Source organism: Salmo trutta, chromosome 39 (assembly GCF_901001165.1).
Source record: "Salmo trutta chromosome 39, fSalTru1.1, whole genome shotgun sequence".
NCBI lineage: Eukaryota > Metazoa > Chordata > Actinopteri > Salmoniformes > Salmonidae > Salmo > Salmo trutta.
The window spans coordinates 16,560,104-16,583,216 of record NC_042995.1 but is presented as its reverse complement, the minus strand read 5'-3'; the positions used below and the strand labels follow the sequence as shown (position 1 = coordinate 16,583,216).

Here is a 23,113-nt window from a genome sequence, read left to right as displayed (position 1 = left end):
GTCTCCCTGCACTGACATACATAGACAGCTGTTGAACACCAATATGCCTTTATATTCTATGTAGACGTCAATGTCCAATGGGGGACCAGTATGGAAATGAAATATGAAAATGTATGCACTCACTACTGTAAGTCGCACTGGAGAAGAGCATCTGCTAAATGACTGCAATGTAAATGTAATGTTTGAAGGGATTATCACTATGCTATTTATGTACCTTTGCCAGTTGTGTACTTCAGCTACTTTGGCCATTATGTTTGATGTTGGTTAGCCTTAATTCAGTTCCCTGTTATAATGCATCATTATGCCAACTGGCTATGGGCGAAGATTAATCATAGTGGCATGTTAATCTTCTTCCATTTTTCTCATTTGTTTCATTAGATTTCTTTAATCACCGCAGATCATCACCACATAATAGTTAACCTTTTAAATGGTCTGTATACTGATTTAAATGTTCGCTGTGCTTTAATCGTGTTTGGTGGAGGTGGGCTATTTGTTAAAATGGTCAGGGCAACCTGGGTCAAAAAACGATTGACCTGTGCCAGCAGGAGTGGGTAGAGAATAGTTGAAACTTCCTCATATTTCTATCTGTCTGTCTATGATTTTGAGTGTAATTATATGTATACCACTACACCTTATCATTAACCGCACGCAGTAGATATAGTCAGGGATATAGTCGGTGTAGCTGGCGCTCCGACAATCTCCTTCTGAGTTGGTTCACTGACTATAGTGCTTATGTGAGGAAATGAGGCTATGTCCCAATTATCTCTCCTCCCTCCCGAAGTGTGCACTTCACTTCCCTTCACTGATTTGAAAGGGAAATGGCCGACACAAGAAATATGGTGGAAGCTCCCACTAGCCCGTGCCTCCGCCTCATACAAGGGTTTTCGATTTTTGGAAAGTAGTGAACGAGTGCACACTTCAGGAGAAAGGAGATATTATTGGGACGCACCCAGGGTAACTGTAGCACTGTGTGTTCAGTTTGTTGTCGAGCGCCGACTCTCTACACTGGTGTATTTGGGGTTGGTTTTCAAAGGCCTAGGCTAGCCCGTGGGCAGCACATCCCGACTCAACCATGCTCATTGTCTTCCAGTACATGTCCACTGCCTGTTTAAGTATTCAGAGGAAAGGCTCGTTGGCTAGGTCAGTCTATTGCTATAATAACAGACGACTTGATGAGGACTCTCGTCTTGTTCCTCCTCTCTAGTGTCTACCACTGGATAGAAGGCAACGTAACCTGTTTCAGAGTTCATGCTGTTCTGCCGTCCAGGTGTCTGAGTGCGTTGCTGTTTTGATCCCTACTGCAGGCGTCTGTTTAATAAGTAAATGTAGTTGATGCACTCTGACACCGTGCCTCAGAGTGGAGAAGTAGGCCCATGTGTAGGGCCTAGTCTGGTTAATGCAGGATTGAGTTATGAGACGATAATCTGCGGCCGTAATTGAGATTGAGAGATCGACAGCCTCCGGCGAGATAATATTGTCTGTGCATTGTCTTCCGGAACACAGTCTTGCAGGCTCTCATTTGGGACCTGGCGGTTAGGAACTTCTGGACTGCTTCCCAAATGGCATTCCTTATATAGTGCACTACTTTTGACCAGAACCCTATGCAGCCCTAGTCAAAAGTAGCACACTAAATAGGGAATAGGGTGTTATTTGGAACACGTCCCTGGAGGTCGGCCATTTGAGAGTATTCCAGATGAGAATATTTGATTACTGACATCAGCGGAGCTCTGGGCCGTGAGTACCACATTGAGCATATGTCCTTCTCCTTCTACAAGAGAGGAATGAAAATGAAGATTATAGGCTGTTTGTCTCTCCACAATGATAATATGCCTTTGAAATTGCCCAACCAAAGATCAGTGTGAAGATTCTCGGCCCCCCCAAAAAAAGGAGTAGAGACTAAGTGACGACACCCCTTGGGAAATAGAGTTGGATCTCGCAAGCTCTCGCTTGAGTCGTTTCCAATGACCTACAATCCTAACAGACAGAGGAGACTCCTGCCCTACCCCAGCCTCTCCCCCCACTGGGAGAGCACGCCAGGCTAAAAATACCAGGATATCACACTTAGAAAAGCACCTGGAGCTGTAGACGAACGCTACTCATCAACTATCTATAAATGGTGTCGCCTACACATCAAGGTCAATTCAAATTGAGCTATCATGATCACGGTGTTTCAAATTGCCACAGCAAGATATTCATACGTGATTGTTTTGCATTGTATTCTTCGGATGTTCGCCGTGTAAATTGCCTCGATTAGTCAGGGCATGAGTAAGAAGAGAAGGGAGGAAGGCTCCCTATACATGTTCATTTAGAATAGAACAACACAATGTGGACTCTGTCCAGTCTAGAGGATATGACTGAGCTTCAACGCTGTAGTGGAGGTAACACCTCTCCTTGAGTCAGAGCGAAGATTATATAAACACACACACACACACACACACACACACACACACACACACACACACACACACACACACACACACACACACACACACACACACACACACACACACACACACACACACACACACACACACACACACACACAGTCTCTGATTTCTCTGTTTAAATATTTAATGGGAGAGTGGTTTTGATTTCTCTCTCGCTTCTCCTGCTCATTCCAAATGATGTGCTTAATGTGCACCAGTCTGGTTATAGACAAGCGTCTTAAGTTATGTGTTAAATTGCCATATTTATAGACCTATCCAAGGCCTTTGATACTGTCGACCATCCCCTACTCATTCAAAGGTTGTCTGAAATGGGCCTCGACCAGGGAACTGTAAGTCAAGTTACCTCAATATAATTAAAGGTAATATGGGGTCGATTTGGGGACATGTCCTCTTTACTATTTATTTAAATAATATTGGTCTATCTGCAAAAACCAGTAAGATTCATCTGTATGCACATGAAACTGTTATGTACACTATTGCCCCTACTACTGACAAGGCTGTGTTAGAGCTGCAATCTGATTTTGTTGCCATGCAGAAAGATCTTGTTGATTTAAAATGTATACTTAATGCAGGAAAAACTAAATGTATGTTGTTTTCTAATTCTCATAGAAATATTTCAGATAATTTACACATTTATGCATTGGATGGTTCTCTCATCAAGCAGGTTCCCGCCTATAAATAACTTGGCTTTTAGATTGACCAAAAAATTGACATTTAAAAAACACACAGATGAGCTAATTAAGAAGCTGAAGCTAAAGTAGGCTTATTTTATAGAAATAGATCATGCCTCTCCCTAAACAGCAGGAAGCAGATTGTACAGGAAACCTTCCTGCCAGCTCTTGATTATGGTGACACCATTTATCAGAATGCAGCAGCCACTACTCTAAAACCCTTGGATACTGTGTACCATAGCGTGCTTCGCTTTATCACAGGCGACAGGTTTAATACTCATCACTGCATCCTTTATCAGAAAGTCGTCTGGGCCTCTATAAATTCCCGTAGATCAGTTTATTTCTCCCTTTTTGTTTACAAAGCTATGCTGCACAAGTGTCCAACATATCTCACTACACTAAAGTATACAAATAGGCACCAAATCCACTCACACGGTTGGTTGACTCTTGAGGTCCCTGGTGTCTCTACCAACCTAGGAAATTCAGCCTTTAGCTTTAATGCATCCCTTGTTTGGAAGAATTTACAAACCTCGTTACATCTTGAATCCCTGGTGCCAACAGGGCAGTTTAGAATGCTGAAGAGGAAAGGATTCACTGAGGTCTTCGAGTGTGTTGGTTGACTGTAATAATGTACTTGTGTTGTTGAAACGTAGTGTATCTGTAACTGCTGCATGTTGTAGTTTCTTTTTTGCTGTTTTATTGAATTATCATGTTGATTTGGGAATAAATAAAAGTTAAATAATTAAACAAAAATGTCACTTATACAATATCTCCCAACTCCAAAAAAAGCCAATTAAAGAAAAATATCCCCGGGCTGTTGACTACCATTCCTCTCTCCTTTTATTTTTTAGAGAGGAGCTTGAATAATATCTAAAGGTCGAGCTCAGTCACACCCATCGCTTGCTGTTCTATCACTGATGTAACATGGCTGTTATTGTGATATTTTGATTGGTCGTATTTGTAAGCTAGAGGACTTAAACGCGGATTTGGCGGGTTGGATCACTTTCCTTATAGTGGGGTCTAGAGATGTCTTGTCACAGTAGTATTGACTCTCTCTCTCTCTCTCTCTCTCTCTCTCTCTCTCTCTCTCTCGCTTGCTCGCTCTCTCAATATTTTCTATTTCTCTCTCAATATTTTATATTTTTTTCTCTCTCTCAATCTCTTCTACAGTGCCTTCGAAAAGTATTCAGACCCCTTGACTTTTTCCACATTTTGTTACGCTACAGCCTTATTCTAAAATTGTTTAAATAGTTTCCCCCCCCTCATCAATCTACACACAATACCCCATAATGACAAACAAAAACAGGTTTTTAGAATGATTTGCTAAATATCACATTTACATAAGTATTCAAACCCTTTACTCAGTACTTTGTTGAAGCACCTTTGGAAGCGACTACAGCCTCAAGTCGTCTTGGGTATGATGCTACAAGCTTGGCACACCTGTATTTGGGGAGTTTCGCCCATTCTTCTCTGCAGATCCTCTCAAGCTCTGTCAGGTTGGATGGGGAGCGTTGCTGTACGGCTATTTTCAGGTCTCTCCAGAGATGTTCGATCGGGTTCAAGTCCAGGCTCTGGCTGGGCCACTCAAGGATATTCAGAGACTTGTCCCGAAGCCACTCCTGCGCTGTCTTGGCTGTGTGCTTAGGGTCGTTGTCCTGTTGGAAGGTGAACCTTCACCCCAGTCTGAGGTCCTGAGCGCTCTGGAGCAGGTTTTCATCAAGGATCTCTCTGTACTTTGCTCCGTTCATCTTTACTTCCACCACCACGCTTCACTGCAGGGATGATGCCAGGTTTCCTCTAGATGTGACGCTTGGCATTCAGGCCAAAGAGTTATTTATTGGTCTCATCAGACTAAAGAATCTTGTTTCTCATGGTCTGAGAGTCTTTAGGCGCCTCTTGGCAAACTCCAAGCGGGCTGTAATGTGACTTTTACTGAGGAGTGACTTCCATCTGGCCACTCTACCATAAAGGCCTTATTGGTGGAGTGCTGCAGAAATGGTTGTCCTTCTGGAAGGTTCTCCCATTTCCACAGAGGAACTATAGAGCTCTGTTAGAGTGACCATCGGGTTCTTGAACACCTCCCTGACAAAGGCCTTTCTCCCCAGATCTGTGCCTCGACGCAATCATGTCTCGGAGCTCTACGGACAATTTCTTCGACCTCATGGCTTGGTTTTTGCTCTGACATGCACTGTCAACTGTGGGACTTTATACAGACAGTTGTGTGCCTTTCCAAACAGGTTGCCAAATTGCTAAAAAAACGGTTTTCGCGTTGTCATTATGGGGTATTTTGTGTAGATTGCTGAGGGCATTTTTTTTATTTAATCCATTTTAGAATAAGGCTGTAATGTAACAAAATGTGGAAACTTAAGGGGTCTGAATACTTTCCAAAGGTACTGTATTTCTCTCTCTCTCTCTCTCTCTCTCTCTCTCTCTCTCTCTCTCAATCTCTTCTATTTCTATTTCTTTCTCTCTCTCAATCTCTTCTATTTCTATTTCTCTCTCTCTCTCTCTCTCAATCTCTTCTATTTCTATTTCTCTCTCTCGCTCTCTCTCAATCTCTTCTATTTCTATTTCTCTCTCTCTCTCTCAATCTCTTCTATTTCTATTTCTCTCTCTCTCAATCTCTTCTATTTCTATTTCTCTCTCTCTCTCTCAATCTCTTATATGTCTATTTCTCTCTCTCAATCTCTTCTATTTCTATTTCTCTCTCTCTCAATCTCTTCTATGTCTATTTCTCTCTCTCTCTCTTTCTCTCTCTCTCAATCTCTTCTATTTCTATTTCTCTCTCTCTCTCTCAATCTCTTCTATGTCTATTTCTCTCTCTCTCTCTTTCTCTCTCTCTCAATCTCTTCTATGTCTATTTCTCTCTCTCTTTCTCTCTCTCTCTCTCTCTTTCTCTCTCTCTCTCTCTCTCTCTCTCTCTCTCTCTCTCTCTCAATCTCTTCTATTTCTATTTCTCTCTCTCTCTCTCAATCTCTTCTATTTCTATTTCTCTCTCTCTCTCTCAATCTCTTCTATTTCTATTTCTCTCTCTCTCTCTCATTCTCTCTCTCTCTGGTATACACCCACACCATACCAAAAACACACCCCACACACACCTTCAACACTAACTCCATGACAACTCAGCCCTGTGTTTGTGAGCAGCAGGGAATTTGTACCAATTTGTAAATCACAATTATAATCTTGCAGGACATGGCACTCATTTGGAAGAGTAATGATGTTGTGAAGAATATGCAGGCCCGCGTATGACTCACAGTCTTTCAACAGGACTGGGGATGGATGGCTATTCTGACAGCCGCTATGTGGACCATGATTGCTTGGCAGTGCAGCAGATAAAGGAACGCTGCAATCTGCATCATTAACTCAGGCTGGAGATTTTTCAAACACCTGAAACAGCATCTTCCTGTAATCTAGAGCCATACTCATCATGCTTAATTCTATGTCCAAAATATAATATCTGGGTAAAAGATTGACAGGAATGTGAGTCTTATTTAGTACATTTAGTCATTTGCTTGCTTTTCTAAAGTCTACCAACCTTGCCAGCAGGGGTGCCGCCTAAGATAGTTAGACAAGCTAGGTACTCTAACTTGATTGTTTGCCTGAAATAGCTTCTTGGTACCTAGTTATGAGGTCGGGAGATTGGGAGCCTATCTGGGCTAGCTACAGTGCCTTGCAAAGTATTCACCCCCCTTGGCGTTTTTACAATTTTGTTGCATTACAACCTGTAATTTAAATGGATTTTTATTTGAATTTCATGTAATGGACATACACAAAATAGTCAAAATTGGTGAAGTGAAATGAAAAAAATAATATCTTTCATAAAATTCAAATAAATAAAAGGCAGTAAAGTTGTGCGTGCATATGTATTCACCCCCTTTGCTATGAAGCCCCTAAATAAGATATGGTACAACCAATTACCTTCATACATCACATAATTAATTAAATAAAGTCCACCTGTGTGCAATCTAAGTGTCACATGATCTGTCACATGATCTCAGTATATATACACCTGTTCTGAAAGGCCCCAGAGTCTGCAACACCACTAAGCAAGGGGTACCACCAAGCAAGAGGCACAATGAAGACCAAAGAGCTCTCCAAACAGGTCAGGGACAAAGTTATGGAGAAGTACAGATCAGGGTTGGGTTATAAGAAAATATCTGAAACTTTGAACATCCCGCGGAGCACCATTAATTCCATTATTAAAAAATGGAAAGAATATGGCACCACAACAAACCTACCAAAACTCACAGACCAGACAAGGAGGGCATTAATCAGAGAGGCAACAAAGTGACCAAAGATAACCCTGAAGGAGCTGCGAAGCTCCAAAGCGGAGATTGAAGTATCTGTCCATAGGATGACTTTAAGCTGTACACTCCACAAAGCTGAGCTTTACGGAAGAGTGGCCAGAAAAAGTCTGACACTTTTAGCGTTTGCCAAAAGGCATGCGGGAGAGTACCTTCTTCCAAACATATGGAGCTTTTTGGCCATCAAGGAAAGTGCTAGGTTCACCTTCCAGCAGGATAGTGACCCTAAGCATACTGCTGAAGCAACACTCGAGTGGTTTAAGGGGAAACACTTAAATGCCTTGGAATGGCCTAGTCAAAGCCCAGACCTCAATCCAATTGAGAATCTGTGGTATGACTTAAAGATTGCTGTACACCAGCAGAACCCATCCAACTTGAAGGAGCTGGAGCAGTTTTGCCTTGAAGAATGGGCAAAAATCCCAGTGGCTAGATGTGCCAAGCTTAAAGAGACATACTCCAAGTGACTTGCAGCTGTAATTGCTGCAAACGATGTCTCTACAAAGTATGGACTTTGGGGGGGGTGAATAGTTATGTACACTCAAGTTTTCTGTTATTTTTGTCTTATTTCTTGTTTGTTTCACAATAAAAAATATTTTGCATCTTCAAAGTGGTAGGCATGTTGTGTAAATCAAATGATACTAACCCCCCAAAAATCCATATTAATTCCAGGGTGTAAGGCATCCAAATAGGAAAAATGCCAAGGGGCGTGAATACTTTTGCAAGCCACTGTAAAGCCAACTTCATAAAATTGGTAGGAGCTAGTAGTACTACAGAGAAGAAACAACAACAATTTATTTTAAATAAAAGATAGAATATTATTCTATAATATTTTTTTTTTTTTACAGAAATAACCTGAGGGGCCCCATATGGGCAAGACGCCTCTGCATGAAAGGCACTGTAGGCCGCTGGTTTAAGGCTGGCAAGATTATTTGCTCAATGTCTCATTTTCCTTGTAATATTTCTGGTTAGTTAGATTTGTTTGCTTCAGTGTACGAGTGTCCATTCTCTCAAAGCATCATGATGTCGTAGTGTAGTTTGGAACTTCAGCACCATGGACAGCTCACACTGAGCGCTGTATCCTTCAAAGTGCGAGACGAATTTATTCCAACTCACACTCACACTAAACTGGATTGTGATACAAAGAAAAGACACATCACACTATTGATAGAACCCCTTGCCAGTCTAATTGTATCCAGTACTCTGAAAACTCTTGTAATGAACACGAAGTGTATTATTTCCCGCCCCCTTTGCCAAGTGTTTGTCTCTTTTATTGTCGTGAGAGCGGGGGATATTTCTACTCGTGGTCGTGGATGTTTACTTTCTTTCTCGGGATATTGCGTGCTTTCCTCTGCTTGAAAGAGATAGGGGGTATTTGATACACGGGGGGGGGGGGTACCTTTTCTTCATATATGCTTCTTTGAAATGCGAGCTCCGGTAGATTTCTTGAAGTCGTGATGCCCCCTGCTTGACTTGGGTTAACATTTCTGGATGGTGCTGTGCGTCAAGCCCCTCGCCATTCTCCGGGTTGATACGTAGATACACCAGCTACCCCGAAAGGTCTGTGCACACACTGCCCACATTATCGAGTCCATCCGACCGAGGAGGTCCGAAAATCAAGATTCCGCAATGACTGCTTCAAAGGAAGGAGAGGAGGTAGGATGGTACACGCTAATACTGATTTTGATTGAGGCATTGTATTTGTGTATGGATGGAGTGCTTATTTTCCAGTTGAGTCTGTGTCAACTGCGTGATGGATGCAACAGATCCGTCATCATGCAAAACAGAACTGATGCCATAGTGCAAGGGATTCGTTTTGTTGGAAAAGACCGTGAGATGTATTGATCGCTTCGGATAGGCACACTTTGACGAAATCAATCTACTCTCTTTTTATTCAGATTTAGCCTACCGTTCACGGTAGTTTAATTCATTGACTCCCAATGATGCGTAGTTGCATTGAGATCTTTCCATCGTGACCCTGGCCACTACACCATAACTGCTCGGATGAACTGTTTCATAGGTTTCTGAAGTTGCCTCATCTTATCACAGCAATAGCAATGTCCTGAACATTCGAGTTCAGCACATGCTCAAACCAATATGAACGCTGTTAAGCCAACTCCCAGAGAAGTATAGCATGCATGCATAGGAGCCATATATACTTAGTCTCATTACAGATGTGTCAACCTCAGTTAATAAACCCCATATTCAGTTATGTGCAGCTTCAATCGAACACAAGTTTAGTTGATATTCACATTAAAGAGGTACATCTCATGGATTCAAGCCATTCTCCCAGGCAATTCACTTATTTCAAGGTGAGATCTTATTACCTGAAAGTGATTCCTATTAATAACAATAATAATAATAATAATAATAATAATTTGGTGGGTGCTTATATTTGTCCTATTTCACAGATGTACAAGTGTGCATTATACACATGTGTGAATAGAACATGCGTTTATTTGCATATCCGCCCTGCCTAACTCCCTCTGAGACACCCTTGGAGAGTGGGGTCGCGGCCAGGGTCCAGGGTCTGGAGCAATTAGGGTTGCCTTGTTCAAGGGCACATCGGCAGATCTTTCACCTTGTCTGCTCTGGGATTTGAACTAGTGACCTTTTGGTTACTGGCCGAACTAGAGCTGGGATGATAAACCGAGAATGATCGTCACGGACCATACTGATATCATTCAATATGATAAGTAGCCTATACTAGAGAAATATGACGTTTGAAATGAAATGCGTTTGCTAATATGGGTGATTGCCAATGGGACAGTGAATGGCTACAACCATCAAACCAGTAGTAATAGTTTAAAGGATGCTGCATACTGATGTTATAAATGTAACCTATTTATAATTACCACACAAATTAGCAATAATTGTTTATTGCAATATGGATTTTTGTCCATATCGCCCAGCTCTAGGCCCAACGCTCTAACCGCTAGGCTAACTGCTGCTCCCTATTATTGTAGTTGTCTGAGCAGGAAGTGCTATTGAGTAGAGGGAGATTTCTTAATATGTGTGTGTGTGTGTGTGTCCGACCAACCCCGCCATGTGGTATCTCCAGCTCTCTGGGATCCATGAAGATGTTAAACTTCAACTACAGGGACAAAGGAAATTATTTAGCTCATTGCACATTTTGGAAATGACTATTGTCAGTTTTGTATACAAATGTAGGCATGCTGTTTAAAATGTTTAGCAGCGAACTGACAAACGCTTTCCTTATGATAACCGAAGAGATACCAAAGACCCCCCAAATGGTCATTCTATGTCAGGGAATCTCTGAGATCTCTTACATAACTGACAATCAAAGTATGTTTGTTGTACAAATCCTTTCATTAGCCGAACACATTGCGACGAGTAGAGTTCCTCAGCCAAGCCTTGCTGTTTAATCTAGATTCTTTTTTAAATGTTATGTTAAACCACTGGACTGCAGTTCTTACCGGCCTTATTCTCTGGTTTTCATTAATGATTTCAGCTTTAAAACATATTTTTAGGTGGTTTCAGGAGAGTCTGGCCAGCACCCTGCGTGGGCTTTATCTGGCTTTGATAAGTAGAAGGATAGCTCCGATACGTGTTTAACAAATACTCGGGGACTTTTAAAGCCCAGTGCTGTGCAGTGACTGCTCAGGCAGCTGGTGACTACAGCGGAAATCCTATTGACAGACATGTAGTCTCAGTAGGAAGGAACATGATTTATTCTAAATCTTCTCTGGATTAGGAGCAGAATACAAATCTGGCCCTCTGTGTGTGTGTGATCTCTCTCTCTCTCTCTCTCTGTGTGTGTGTGTGTGTGTGTGTGTGTGTGTGTGTGTGTGTGTGTGTGTGTGTGTGTGTGTGCGTGCGCGCGCGTGACATGCTCACCCTTCCCCTCACTCTACACCAACCTTGTTTGTGTGAATACTCTTGACATTGATAGGACCGCCCTCGTAAGTGTGTGGCCTAGATGCACATTTTAACTGATGCACAGGAGAATGCCCCCCCCCATTGACTGGAGGTCATCCAAAAGGGCAAGTGTGGTAGCCTATTTTCAAATCAAATAAATGTTTTATTAGTCACATGTTTCGTAAACAACAGGTGTAGACTAACAGTGAAATGCTTACGGGTCCTTTTTCAACAATGTAGAGTTAAGATAATGATACAAAATGAAATGAAAAATGTACATAGTGACACGAGGAATAAATACGCAGTGAATAATGAATAACAATAACAGGTACAAGTAACATGGGAGTACCAGTACCGAGTCGATGTGCAGGGCTACAAGGTAATTGAGGAAGCTATTAGGGCTGGCAATTTAAAAAGAAGATGGAGAACAAGCTATGAAGGAAAAATACTGGCGTTTTGGTGCTGGTACAGCAAAAATAATACTCAGATTTTGTCAAAACGACACGATATGTAAAACAATATAGATCCTGACTCATATCTATGTTCAGTTAGGTAAGAGTAAAGTGACTAGGCAACAGGATAATGCAGATAATACAGGATAATGCAGACAATAGACAGTAGCAGCATATGGTGAGTGTGAATGTGTGTGTGATCGTGGGTGTGTGCTGTCAATATGCACGTGTGCGTGTGCTATGTGTCTGTATGTGTCTGTTGGGATGTCAGTGTAAGTATGTGTGAGTGTGTGGGTAGTGTCCAGTGTGTGTGCATAGAGTCAAAAAGGGTCAATGCAGGTAGTCTAGGTAGCCATTTGTTTGATCAGTCTTATTGGTTGGGGAGTAGAAGCTGTTCAGGGTCCTGTTGGTTACAGACTTGTTTCACTGGTACCGCTTGCTATGCGATAGCAGAGAGAACAGTCTACTGCGTGAGTGGCTGGAGTCTTTTGAAAGGGGTCCTGGATGACAGGGTGCTCGGCCCCCAGTGATGTACTGGGCTGTACTCACTACCCTCTGTAGCGCCTTGCGATCTTGTGGCTTGCATTTGCCGTACCAAGCGATAATGCAGCCAGTCAAGATGCTCTCAGTGGTGAAGCTGTAAAACTTTTTAAAGATTTCTCCTGAGGGGAAAGAGCTGACGTGCCCTCTTCACAACTGTGTTGGACCACGCTAATTCCTTAGTGATGTGGACACTGAGGAACTTGAAGCGGTCGACCCGCTCCACTACAGCCCCGTCGATGTGAATAGGGGCGTGCTCGCCCCTCCGTTTCCTGTAGTTCACGATCAGCTCCTTTGTCTTGCTGACATTGAGAGAGAGGTTGTTGTCCTTGCACCACACTGCCAGGTCTCTGACTTCCCTATAGGCTGCCTATTTTGCACTCACATCATGGTCCTCTTTTCAATGGCCTGAATACAGTGAACTAGAGGGAGAGAGTGAGACATTACTAGTCTATACCTGTCTACAGATCCGCTCTGATGTATGGCGAGGCTGGCTAGCTGAATGTACTGCCAACAGATCGAAATAATGAAACCATTACAACAGCTCACCTCTAAATAATTCAAAATTCACTGAAAGCTGCCCAGTAGGGAGTTATGGGTATGTACTGTATACGGCCCAGGGGTAACTCCACATGCCTGTTCGATTCAATACATTCATGACAGGTTAGACTGAGTTAAGGCTGAGTAGGGGGCCTTGAGAGATCAAACCCATCTATTTTCTTGGCACGTATCTATAAATATTATATTCATATTAGCTCTGGTCCTGGGTGTGAGTGTGTTTTCCTTCACAGACTCAGCATTAGCAAGCCCCACTAACATCCTGGACGAGAGCTTTACATGAATATCTGTTAGGAATTGGGACTCATAAAAGGGGTCATTAGGGGCCAGACAGTGACAGGTGGCCCTGTGGTCACAAACAAGAAGAGTCTGACAGCAGAGTGGAGAGCTAGGGAGATGTGTTCTGTAAGGACTTGGCAAGGCCTCACTCTCCCTAATTGCACTTGTTTGTAGTGGCTGGCACATAGTCAGGAAGTTAATGAGACTCAGTGACTGGGAGCATACTCACTGCTCTCCTAAATCCCAGTGCCTTGAGAAGATGTTCTGTCAAAAATCACTATTCTACTGGATGATGTGTGCAAACATGCTTTTGTATTCAGTAGATTTCTCACGTCAAGCACAGAATTATATAGGACTGTATACTGTATACAGTTGAAGTCGGAAGTTTACATACACTTAGGTCGGTGTCATTAAAACTCGTTTTTCAACCACTCCACAAATTTCTTGTTAACAAACTATAGTTTTGGCAAGTCGGTTAGGACATCTACATTGTGCATGACACAAGTCATTTTTCCAACAATTGTTTACAGACAGATTATTTCACTTATAATTCACTGTATCACAATTCCAGTGGGTCAGAAGTGTACATACAGTAAGTTGACTGTGCCTTTAAACAGCTTGGAAAATTGCATAAAATTATGTCCTGGCTTTAGAAGATGTCATGGCTTCATTTGAGTCAATTGGAGGTGTACCTGTGGATGTATTTCAAGGCCTACCTTCAAACTCAGTGCCTCTTTGCTTGACATCATGGGAAAATCAAAAGAAATACGCCAAGACCTCAAGAAAACAATTGTAGACCTCCACAAGTCTGGTTCGTCCTTGGGAGCAATTTTCAAACGCCTGAAGGTACCACGTTCATCTGTACAAACAATAGTGCGCAAGTATAAACACCATGGGACCACGCAGCCGTTATACCGCTCTGTCTCCTAGAAACGTACTTTGGTGTGAAATGTGCAAATCAATCCCAAAACAACAGCAAAGGGCCTTGTGAAGATGCTGGAGGAAACAGGTAAAAAAGTATCTATATCCACAGTAAAAACGAGTCCTATATCGACATAACCTGAAAGGCCGCTCAGCAAGGAAGAAGCCACTGCTCCAAAACCGCCATAAAAAAGCCAGACTACGGTTTGCAACTGCACATTGGGCCAAAGATTGTACTTTTTGGAGAAATGTCCTCTAGTTTGATGAAACAAAAATAGAACTGTTTGGCCATAATGACCATCGTTATGTTTGGAGGAAAAAGGGGAAGGCTTACAAGCCAAAGAACACCATCCCGACCGTGAAGCACGGGGGTGGTAGCATCATGTTGTGGGGGTGCTTTGCTGCAGGAGGGACTGGTGCACTTCACAAAATAGATGGCATCATGAAGCAGGAAAATTATGTGGATATATTGAAGCAACATCTCAAGACATCAGTCTGGATGTTAAAACTTGGTCACAAATGGGTCTTCCAAATGGACAATGACCCCAAGTATACTTCCAAAGTTGTGGCAAAATGGCTTAAGGACAACAAAGTCAAGGTATTGGAGTGGCCATCACAAAGCCCTGACCTCAATCCTATAGAAAATTTGTGGACAGAACTGAAAAAGCGTGTGTGAGCAAGGAGGCCTACAGACCTGACTCAGTTACACCAGCTCTGTCAGGAGGAATGGGCCAAAATTCACCTAACTTATTGGGGGGAGCTTGTGGAAGGCTACCCGAAACATTTGACCCAAGTTAAACAATCTAAAGGCAATGCTACCAAATCCTAATTGAGCGTATGTAAACTTCTGACCCACTGGGAATGTAATGAAAGAAATGAAAGAAATAAAAGCTGAAATAAATCATTCTCTCTACTATTATTCTGACATTTCACATTCTTAAAATAAAGTGGTGATCCTAACTGACCTAATACAGGGAATTTTTACTCTGATTAAATGTCAGGAATTGTGAAAAACTGAGTTGAAATGTATTTGGCTAAGGTGTATGTAAACCTCCGACTTCAACTGTATCTACAGATGTACTTTCTAGCCTGGATCCAAACTGAATTGATCTATTTACATTTTGTGAAGTGAAGCAGAGCAATTCACATTAAATCCAGGCTAGTAAGTTTCTGCTCCTGGTGAAAACAATGTTCTCCTTAACTGGTTTCTTGGGAGATCACAGTAGGCTCTCCACAGTAGGCTAGACGAACAAGTTCAGACTCGCAGAGCCATAACTCATGCTTCTAAGTGCTAATCAAAAGATTAATGTAACGCCACAGTTGGCAGGAACATGACCTCGTTAGTTTGTTTGTCTGCCCAGCAGTGTCTCACATGACAGGTGTTACTTACGGTGTTGATTACCTTGCGCTGTCTGTTTTGCATCCTTTGTTGTCTATTTACATTGTTCTGATGAATGGTCTTGTTTACAAAATGTAACAGGTTGGAAACATGATTGGCCGGATGTTGCCGTCCAAAAAATGTTCTTTATTGAATAACCTACTCATGACAAACTAGCAAATGATGAAAAAACACCTACAGTATGAGCGCATTTATCAAAAATCTGTTTGGTTTTACAGTTGTTATAGATATTACATTAACTGGGCATAGGTTACAGGCTATGAACCAACCATATAAATCCGGTGTGCTTTTCCAGTTGTAATTCTGCATTCTTAACCAAATCAATGCAAACAACCGTGTACAGTTGTAATTCTACATGCTTACCAACATTAGATTCAATTGACATCATTTATTTACGTGTAGACTATAGACATACCAAAAATAGATGCAACAAGCCGTGATAAAACTCTATGACTCAGTGGCTATGACTCAGGGGTTTTAGAGGAGAAATGAAAGGGACATTTGAAGGTTTCAGGGAGTATTCTCTCTGGAGGTAGCTTCTTGAGAGCAATCAATAGTTTGTGTTTCCACCACTCTCTGCCCACTCTCTGCCCTCCCTACGTCCCTTTTCTACTGTGAAAGGAAGGCTAGGTGGTGTACTGTAACACTCATCTATACACCTCTCAGCTCTAGTCATGTCAGCTCTGGTCAGTCAAATTGCTAGACATACACCTATTCACTTTGACATATTCAGAATGGTCATTGTGAAAGGGTGGACACCTACTGCTTTGAGACAAAGACATGTCCATAGACAGCAGTGTGATCCCATTTAATTAAACCATACGCTTGCAGTGACTGACTGGTACTGTAATTATATTAGGGATTATATTGTAGGAAGTTGTGGGGTTGGTTCCCATTGCTTACACCAAAAGTGGACTCCACTCTATTACAATTTAGAATTATAATCTTGCAATACTGTTTTATTGACAATCCACAAGTGCATATGAACACCGTATTTCCTCATTCCATAGGAGCCTCTATGTTTCATAGGAGCCTCTACTACTGAACATGTTTATGTCTGGTAGTAATCATTACAGTACATTATTTAGTTGAAGAGTGTTCTCAGTTTGCTTTGTGTGTTTTTTCCAGGACTTTGTGCAAGTAAGCCCTGAATCAAGGAACTACAAAGGAATAGCCATCTCCCTGCTGGTCATAGTGGCAGTTTGCTCCCTCATCACCATGTCTGTCTTTGTTCTCACACCAGGTACTGTACCCACCAGGGGACCAAGAGACCTCATGGAGTTTATTTGTAGGGCCATAGTTACTGTACGCCTGTATTCTAACTAACAAAATATAAGAACCAGAATTTTTCCTGGTCAGGTTATGTCAGAGCCCTGAGTTTTTCAAAACAGTTTTATGATCAGTGTAATATTGACTGTTGTTATGTGTGTATGAATATCAATTATTTTCCTGTGTGATTTTATCCTTATCAGGCTGTAATATCTGTATTTTGATAACTGGCCTAACACTGATATCCTATTTGCAGTGGAACTTCCTGGTGTGGCTAACTCCAGACTTACTGTGCTAGACCTGTTTAAACCAGAGTTCTCCGTGCACAATCCTGAGGCCAGGTGGATAAGTGGTAAGTACTTTCAGGATAACCGTCTAACATTCCTGTTCTAATGAAGCCTTTAGACTGATCCCTATACTCTCAATCTGATTGAGTCTCACATGAAAAGGTTGGATTTCATTAAAAAACATCCCCAAAAGCAACAGATTATAAGCCCTCAGCAGTGCCACAAAGAGTCTGCCCAGGAGGCTACTATTATAAGAGAAAGGGTGTGGCCAGGAGGCTACTATTATAAGAGAAAGGGTCTGCCCAGGAGGCTACTATTATAGGAGAAAGGGTGTGGCCAGGAAGCTACTATTATAAGAGAAAGGGTGTGGCCAGGAGGCTATTATTATAAGAGAAAGGGTCTGCCCAGGAGGCTACTATTATAAGAGAAAGGGTCTGCCCAGGAGGCTACTATTATAGGAGAAAGGGTGTGGCCAGGAAGCTACTATTATAAGAGAAAGGGTCTGCCCAGGAGGCTACTATTATAAGAGAAAGGGTCTGGCCAGGCCTGGCTAGTTTTTGAAAGCTATTAGGCTACAGTCTATCTGATAGTTGGATGAGGGTGACAGAGATTCTGTTTTCTTGACATGATCCTAGAATCCAAAGTACTCCTCATAAAGAAACGATTAAATCATACATTTCTGTTTGTTTGTTGTTATACATTTTAAACTTTGTTTCATTCACAAGCAGAGCATTCTGAACCTCTCAACTCAAGCATGGGAGTATTCCTGCAAGCTTTCATCTCATCTTGAGCTATAATGACAGCTGAGAGTTTAGCATGGCATGGGAGCAACACCTCCTGACCCGTCTCAGTAAAACAGATGGCCTCCCAGTCATGCCCCTATTCTGGCCGGTTTGCCAAAACAGGGTTGACTCTATCTCAAGCCATCACTGGGAGCCCCTCTGGGTTATACTCTCAGGTCAAATCTCCCAGCCCCATATCCAGAACAACACCCCTTTCTCCAAAACCTAGCAGGTTTCATAATAGTGTGAGAGAATCAGCACTGGTGTCTGTTCTGTTGTCTGAGCTGGTGTGGTTGTTCTTCGCTCCTCTTGGCCACAGCGAGCGGAATCTCTTCCAGCCTGCGTATGAAATTGAGGCCTGGTAGCCTGCGGAGAGCTTTTCCATCCAAGGGTAGCAAATACAAATGACTTTTTCAGTCGCCTGTTGATTCTCATTATGGAGATTGGAGTGTGATGCCTTCTCGCACACTGTGTTGACCTGATGGACTGCATTAACTCTTATGGGCCTCCCGTCGTTTTTCGCAACGCCTTCCATGATGGATCAAGCCATATCGTCCGCCCCCTCCTCCGCTCATGCTGACGTTTCTCCTTCTGTAGGACACAGTGATAAAACTTTGCTATTCCCCCCCCCATAAAACACTGTGAGAAATATAATGACCAGTGATTTCATCACCACCTCTCTCATGTTAGCTGACATTACGTTATAGTGGTAAATATTGATGAGATTAGTGCCAAGCTATCAGGTGGTGAGACAGACAGACAGACAGACAGACAGACAGACAGACAGACAGACAGACAGACAGACAGACAGACAGACAGACAGACAGACAGACAGACAGACAGACAGACAGACAGACAGACAGACAGACAGACAGACAGACAGACAGACAGACAGACAGACAGACACAGACAGACAGTGATGCAATGGTGAAAGGCAGTGGTCTGCCATGGCACAGCTGCAGAGACAGTTCCTGCTAGGACCTCATTACATTTGGGGGATTATCTTGGTGAGTGGTCCCTGTCTGCCTGCTGCTAGCGTGCTATGCTATCAGACTGTTCCTAAGTAGACACAGCCCCTTAGAAAAGCTGCTCAGGTTTAGACTATTACCATTAGAAAACTAGTGTTCACAATCGCACACATGTTAACTGAATTGTCTTTTTTTAACACCTTGTTTGAAATGATCAGCACTAACTGTGTATCACGTTGTCGGTTCTAGTTCCAATTTATTTATATATATTTTTTAACACAAGTACCAAAAAGTATCAATTAGTGTTAATTTCACATGCCGTAAATAATGTTGTAATTGTAAACGTACTCTTGCTGGTCATGATATTTAGTATGGCCCTTGTTATTTTCCAGTGCATACACTACATGAAATTCCAAACAGCCTGCATCCCAACAATTAATTTATTTATTCATATCATACAATTAACTTGTGTAACCACGGAAACTATATACCTATTTTATCGATTTCCTGAATATATTGTACGTGGTGTATATTATTCTCAACAGTATGGGGAAGGGTAAAGAAATGTTTGTTCTGGGCAGTGGGATGTACTGCATATGTGGCTTATCTAAATGAGAAGTAACCCTTCATTTTCACAGAACATATCAGTCAGAACACGTGTTTTAATCAGGGAAGACGACACCATGTCCATACATATAGAATATGAAGTGGTTGTCCATACATATAGAATATGAAGTGGCTGTCCATACATACAGAATATGAAGTGGTTGTCCATACATATAGAATATGAAGTGGTTGTCCATACATATAGAATATGAAGTGGTTGTCCATACATATAGAATATGAAGTGGTTGTCCATACATATAGAATATGAAGTGGTTGTCCATACATACAGAATATGAAGAGGTTGTCCATACATATAGAATATGAAGTGGTTGTCCATACATATAGAATATGAAGTGGTTGTCCATACATACAGAATATGAAGTGGTTGTCCATACATACAGAATATGAAGTGGTTGTCCATACATATAGAATATGAAGTGGTTGTCCATACATACAGAATATGAAGTGGTTGTCCATACATACAGAATATGAAGTGGCTGTCCATACATACAGAATATGAAGTGGTTGTCCATACATATAGAATATGAAGTGGTTGTCCATACATATAGAATATGAAGTGTGTATTATAGGTATACCCTGGGGGATGTCATGAGTGATTCAACACAGTATCAACTTCATCACCACAGTCCATACCCGATTAGCTGGTCCATACACATGTCCAGCATGATCATGACTACCAACATATGTGATTCCATAACCTCTGACATGTCTCTGTAATAATTCATCATTCATGTTCACCTCTGTATTCGTATATATTTTCATGTCCATGTTTCGGTGACTGATACAGTATTTCTATTAATCATGGATACCGTAGTAGTACCTCAAATTGGAAGACGTATTTCTAGCGGATGCTTTTATCCAAAGTGCATACATTTTCTCATGGGTGGCCCCAGCAGGAATCTAACCCATAGTTCTGATGTTGCTAGTGCCATACTCTTGTCAACTGAGCCACACAGGACCACAACACTAATTTGACCTGATTATGGTCTACATAGACAGTGGTTGAATGTCATGTGAGGAAGGCTATTTAAATATTATAATTGCCCAGCCTTGTGGACGTAGGAGGAATTTTCATTAACTGAATAAAAATATATTTCGAATGACGTCACCGAGGCAGAGACAGCAGTGGCTAAGCGAACGGGCCATTTAAAGGTTATAGTGTCACATGAGCTCCAGCTAGATAATGTGACTCACCACATAGGCTACAGGCTTTGAACTGGGCTTGTTGGTTGTCTTATTCCTAGTTCTCCTGAAATTAAAGTATTGCTAAATGGTCTATAGTTGGCCAGGGTTTCTCAAACTCGGTCCTGGGGCCCTCCCTGGGCGCACATTTACGTTTTTGCCCTAGCACTACACAGCTGATTCAAATAGCCAACTCATCATGAAGCTTTGATTACTTGAATCAGCTGTGTAGTGCTAGGGCAAAAACCAAAATGTGCGCCCAGGGAGGGCCCCAGGACCGAGTTTGAGAAACCCTGTAGTAGTCTACCCTTTTCACACTACTGAGCCAGTCACGCTGTACTGCACCGGCCCGGTTACACATCCACCACAGTTGCTGGAATATCATCATAGTTTACCTGTATTATCATGTCAAAAGTACGAGTTGAGGTGTCATTCAAATATTCCAGTTACGTTGGACCAGTGAAGCATGTAACTTCCTACTCCTCTCCATCAACCTCACAATGGATCACTTAGGCATGTATATCCTCCAACTTTTAGGAACAATCTGAGGAACTGCTCCTCCAAAAGTATTCATGCTTTGGCATGTTTTTGTAAGATGTTTCGTGTGAAATCACAAAGGTGTATTCACAAGCAGTAAGCTAAAGTTCTAAAGTTGCAACGTCCTAGTCATTTCACACATTTGGGCATTCCTAGGTGGCTTTGCAGATTTGTATAACATTTTCCATTGTTATTTTTGATTTATTTGAGGAATTCCGTTCTATAATATATAACATAATATAATGCTGACCAACCGTTTTACACTCGTTCTGCATTATTTAGCATACCAGTTACGTAGCTGCATTTAAGATCACATTTTTACTCAGAGCAACTGCCCGAGGCCAACAACTGTGAATTGGGAGCCATCTTCCTAAAGATAGATAGTGAGATTTGTAATGCAGAACAAAAGGAAGCCATTGCAATAATGTGGCTGGCTGGCTGGTTAACTGCAGGTCAAAAAGGTTTTTCTCAATAGAAATGATGAGAGATGAGAGGCACTCTTAGAAATGAACTGCTGGAAAGTGAAATGCCTTCTCCCTCTCTCTCTTTGAGGTCTGAAATGGATATGATAAGTGGTTATACAATGTCAGAATGTGTAGGCTTATTTTTTTCATCTTATCTAAAATGTGGTTATCAAGGAACATTTTACAACATTTTTCTTGCATCATTTTACAGATTCAGAGGTTTTGTACAGGAACCGAGACGGCCACGTCATCAAGTTCAACTTTGCTTTAAACGAAACAGAAATGATCCTGAGAAATAGCACGTTTGTAAGTAGCTTGCCACCTATGGGTCCCCCTCTCTAACTCAATTGACCGATCAGCATTCATAACACAGTACTATATTGATCCATCAACATTCATAACACAGTACCATGTTGACCCATCAGCATTCATAACACAGTACCAGATTGACCCATCAGCATTCATAACACAGTACCAGATTGACCCATCAACATTCATAACACAGTACTATATTGATCCATCAGCATTCATAACACAGTACCATATTGATCCATCAGCATTCATAACACAGTACCATATTGACCCATCAACATTCATAACACAGTACCATGTTGACCCATCATCATTCATAACACAGTACCATATTGATCCATCAGCATTCATAACACAGTACCATATTGATCCATCAGCATTCATAACACAGTACCATATTGACCCATCAACATTCATAACACAGTACCATATTGACCCATCAGCATTCATAACACAGTACTATATTGACCCATCAACATTCATAACACAGTACCATATTGACCCATCAACATTCATTACACAGTACCATATTGACCCATCAGCATTCATAACACAGTACCATATTGACCCATCACCATTCATAACACAGTACCATATTGACCCATCAGCATTCATAACACAGTACCATATTGACCCATCAGCATTCATAACACAGTACCATATTGCATACACATATCAAAGCTGAGCACATTGTCATTATTTGCCTCCTGTAGCATTGTGATAAATCAATTTAAATATTGAAAAGGTCTGGGCTACGGAGAAAAATCTAGCATAGACTGCTTCAAGAACTGCAAAGTTCCAGGGGATAAAGGATGAGGGTACGTGGGGTTGTAAAACATTGCGGTGGGAACGTAGGTCTGAGCAGGGGTGATGTCATTGATGTTTGATGAAATGTGTGTCTGTCTATTTATTGTCTTTTGTTTATGTATGGTTGTTATTGTTTGAGAAAAAAATTATATAATCGTAAAAAAAAAAAAAAGACCCATCTGACAGGTCATGTTTTATGTGTTGCATAAGGCTAAGCTGCTTTTGACTGTCATTGGCAGGCTTGCTTTTTGCCATTTAATAATCTAACTGGCGGAAAGCAGGGCACCATTAATCCCTGATTAATGTTTAGACATGCTAGCTACAATTCTGGGTAGAAAGGTCATATGCCTGTGATTGTAATAGTACGGTGGCCCTAAGGGGCAAAGTACAGTATACAAGCTGTGAATTGGTTTACCATCATCTGAATTATT

At 41.7% G+C, this 23,113-nt stretch overlaps 1 protein-coding gene across 2 annotated transcripts in view; it reads left to right on the top strand.

Annotated features, from left to right (window-relative positions):
- The window catches only part of LOC115179600 (inactive dipeptidyl peptidase 10), a 51,650-nt gene that overhangs the window by 12,018 nt on the left and 16,519 nt on the right, over nucleotides 1–23,113 (top strand). Inside the window, exons 1-4 of one of the 2 annotated variants that reach the window (XM_029741213.1) lie at nucleotides 8,832–9,075; nucleotides 16,576–16,690; nucleotides 16,973–17,068; nucleotides 21,775–21,869. In XM_029741213.1, coding sequence (XP_029597073.1) covers nucleotides 9,049–9,075; nucleotides 16,576–16,690; nucleotides 16,973–17,068; nucleotides 21,775–21,869 — 333 coding nt within the window. In that variant the 5' untranslated portion in view covers nucleotides 8,832–9,048. Of the gene's footprint in view, nucleotides 1–8,831; nucleotides 9,076–16,575; nucleotides 16,691–16,972; nucleotides 17,069–21,774; nucleotides 21,870–23,113 lie in introns of those variants that run through there. The other variant, XM_029741211.1, reaches the window with a different exon arrangement.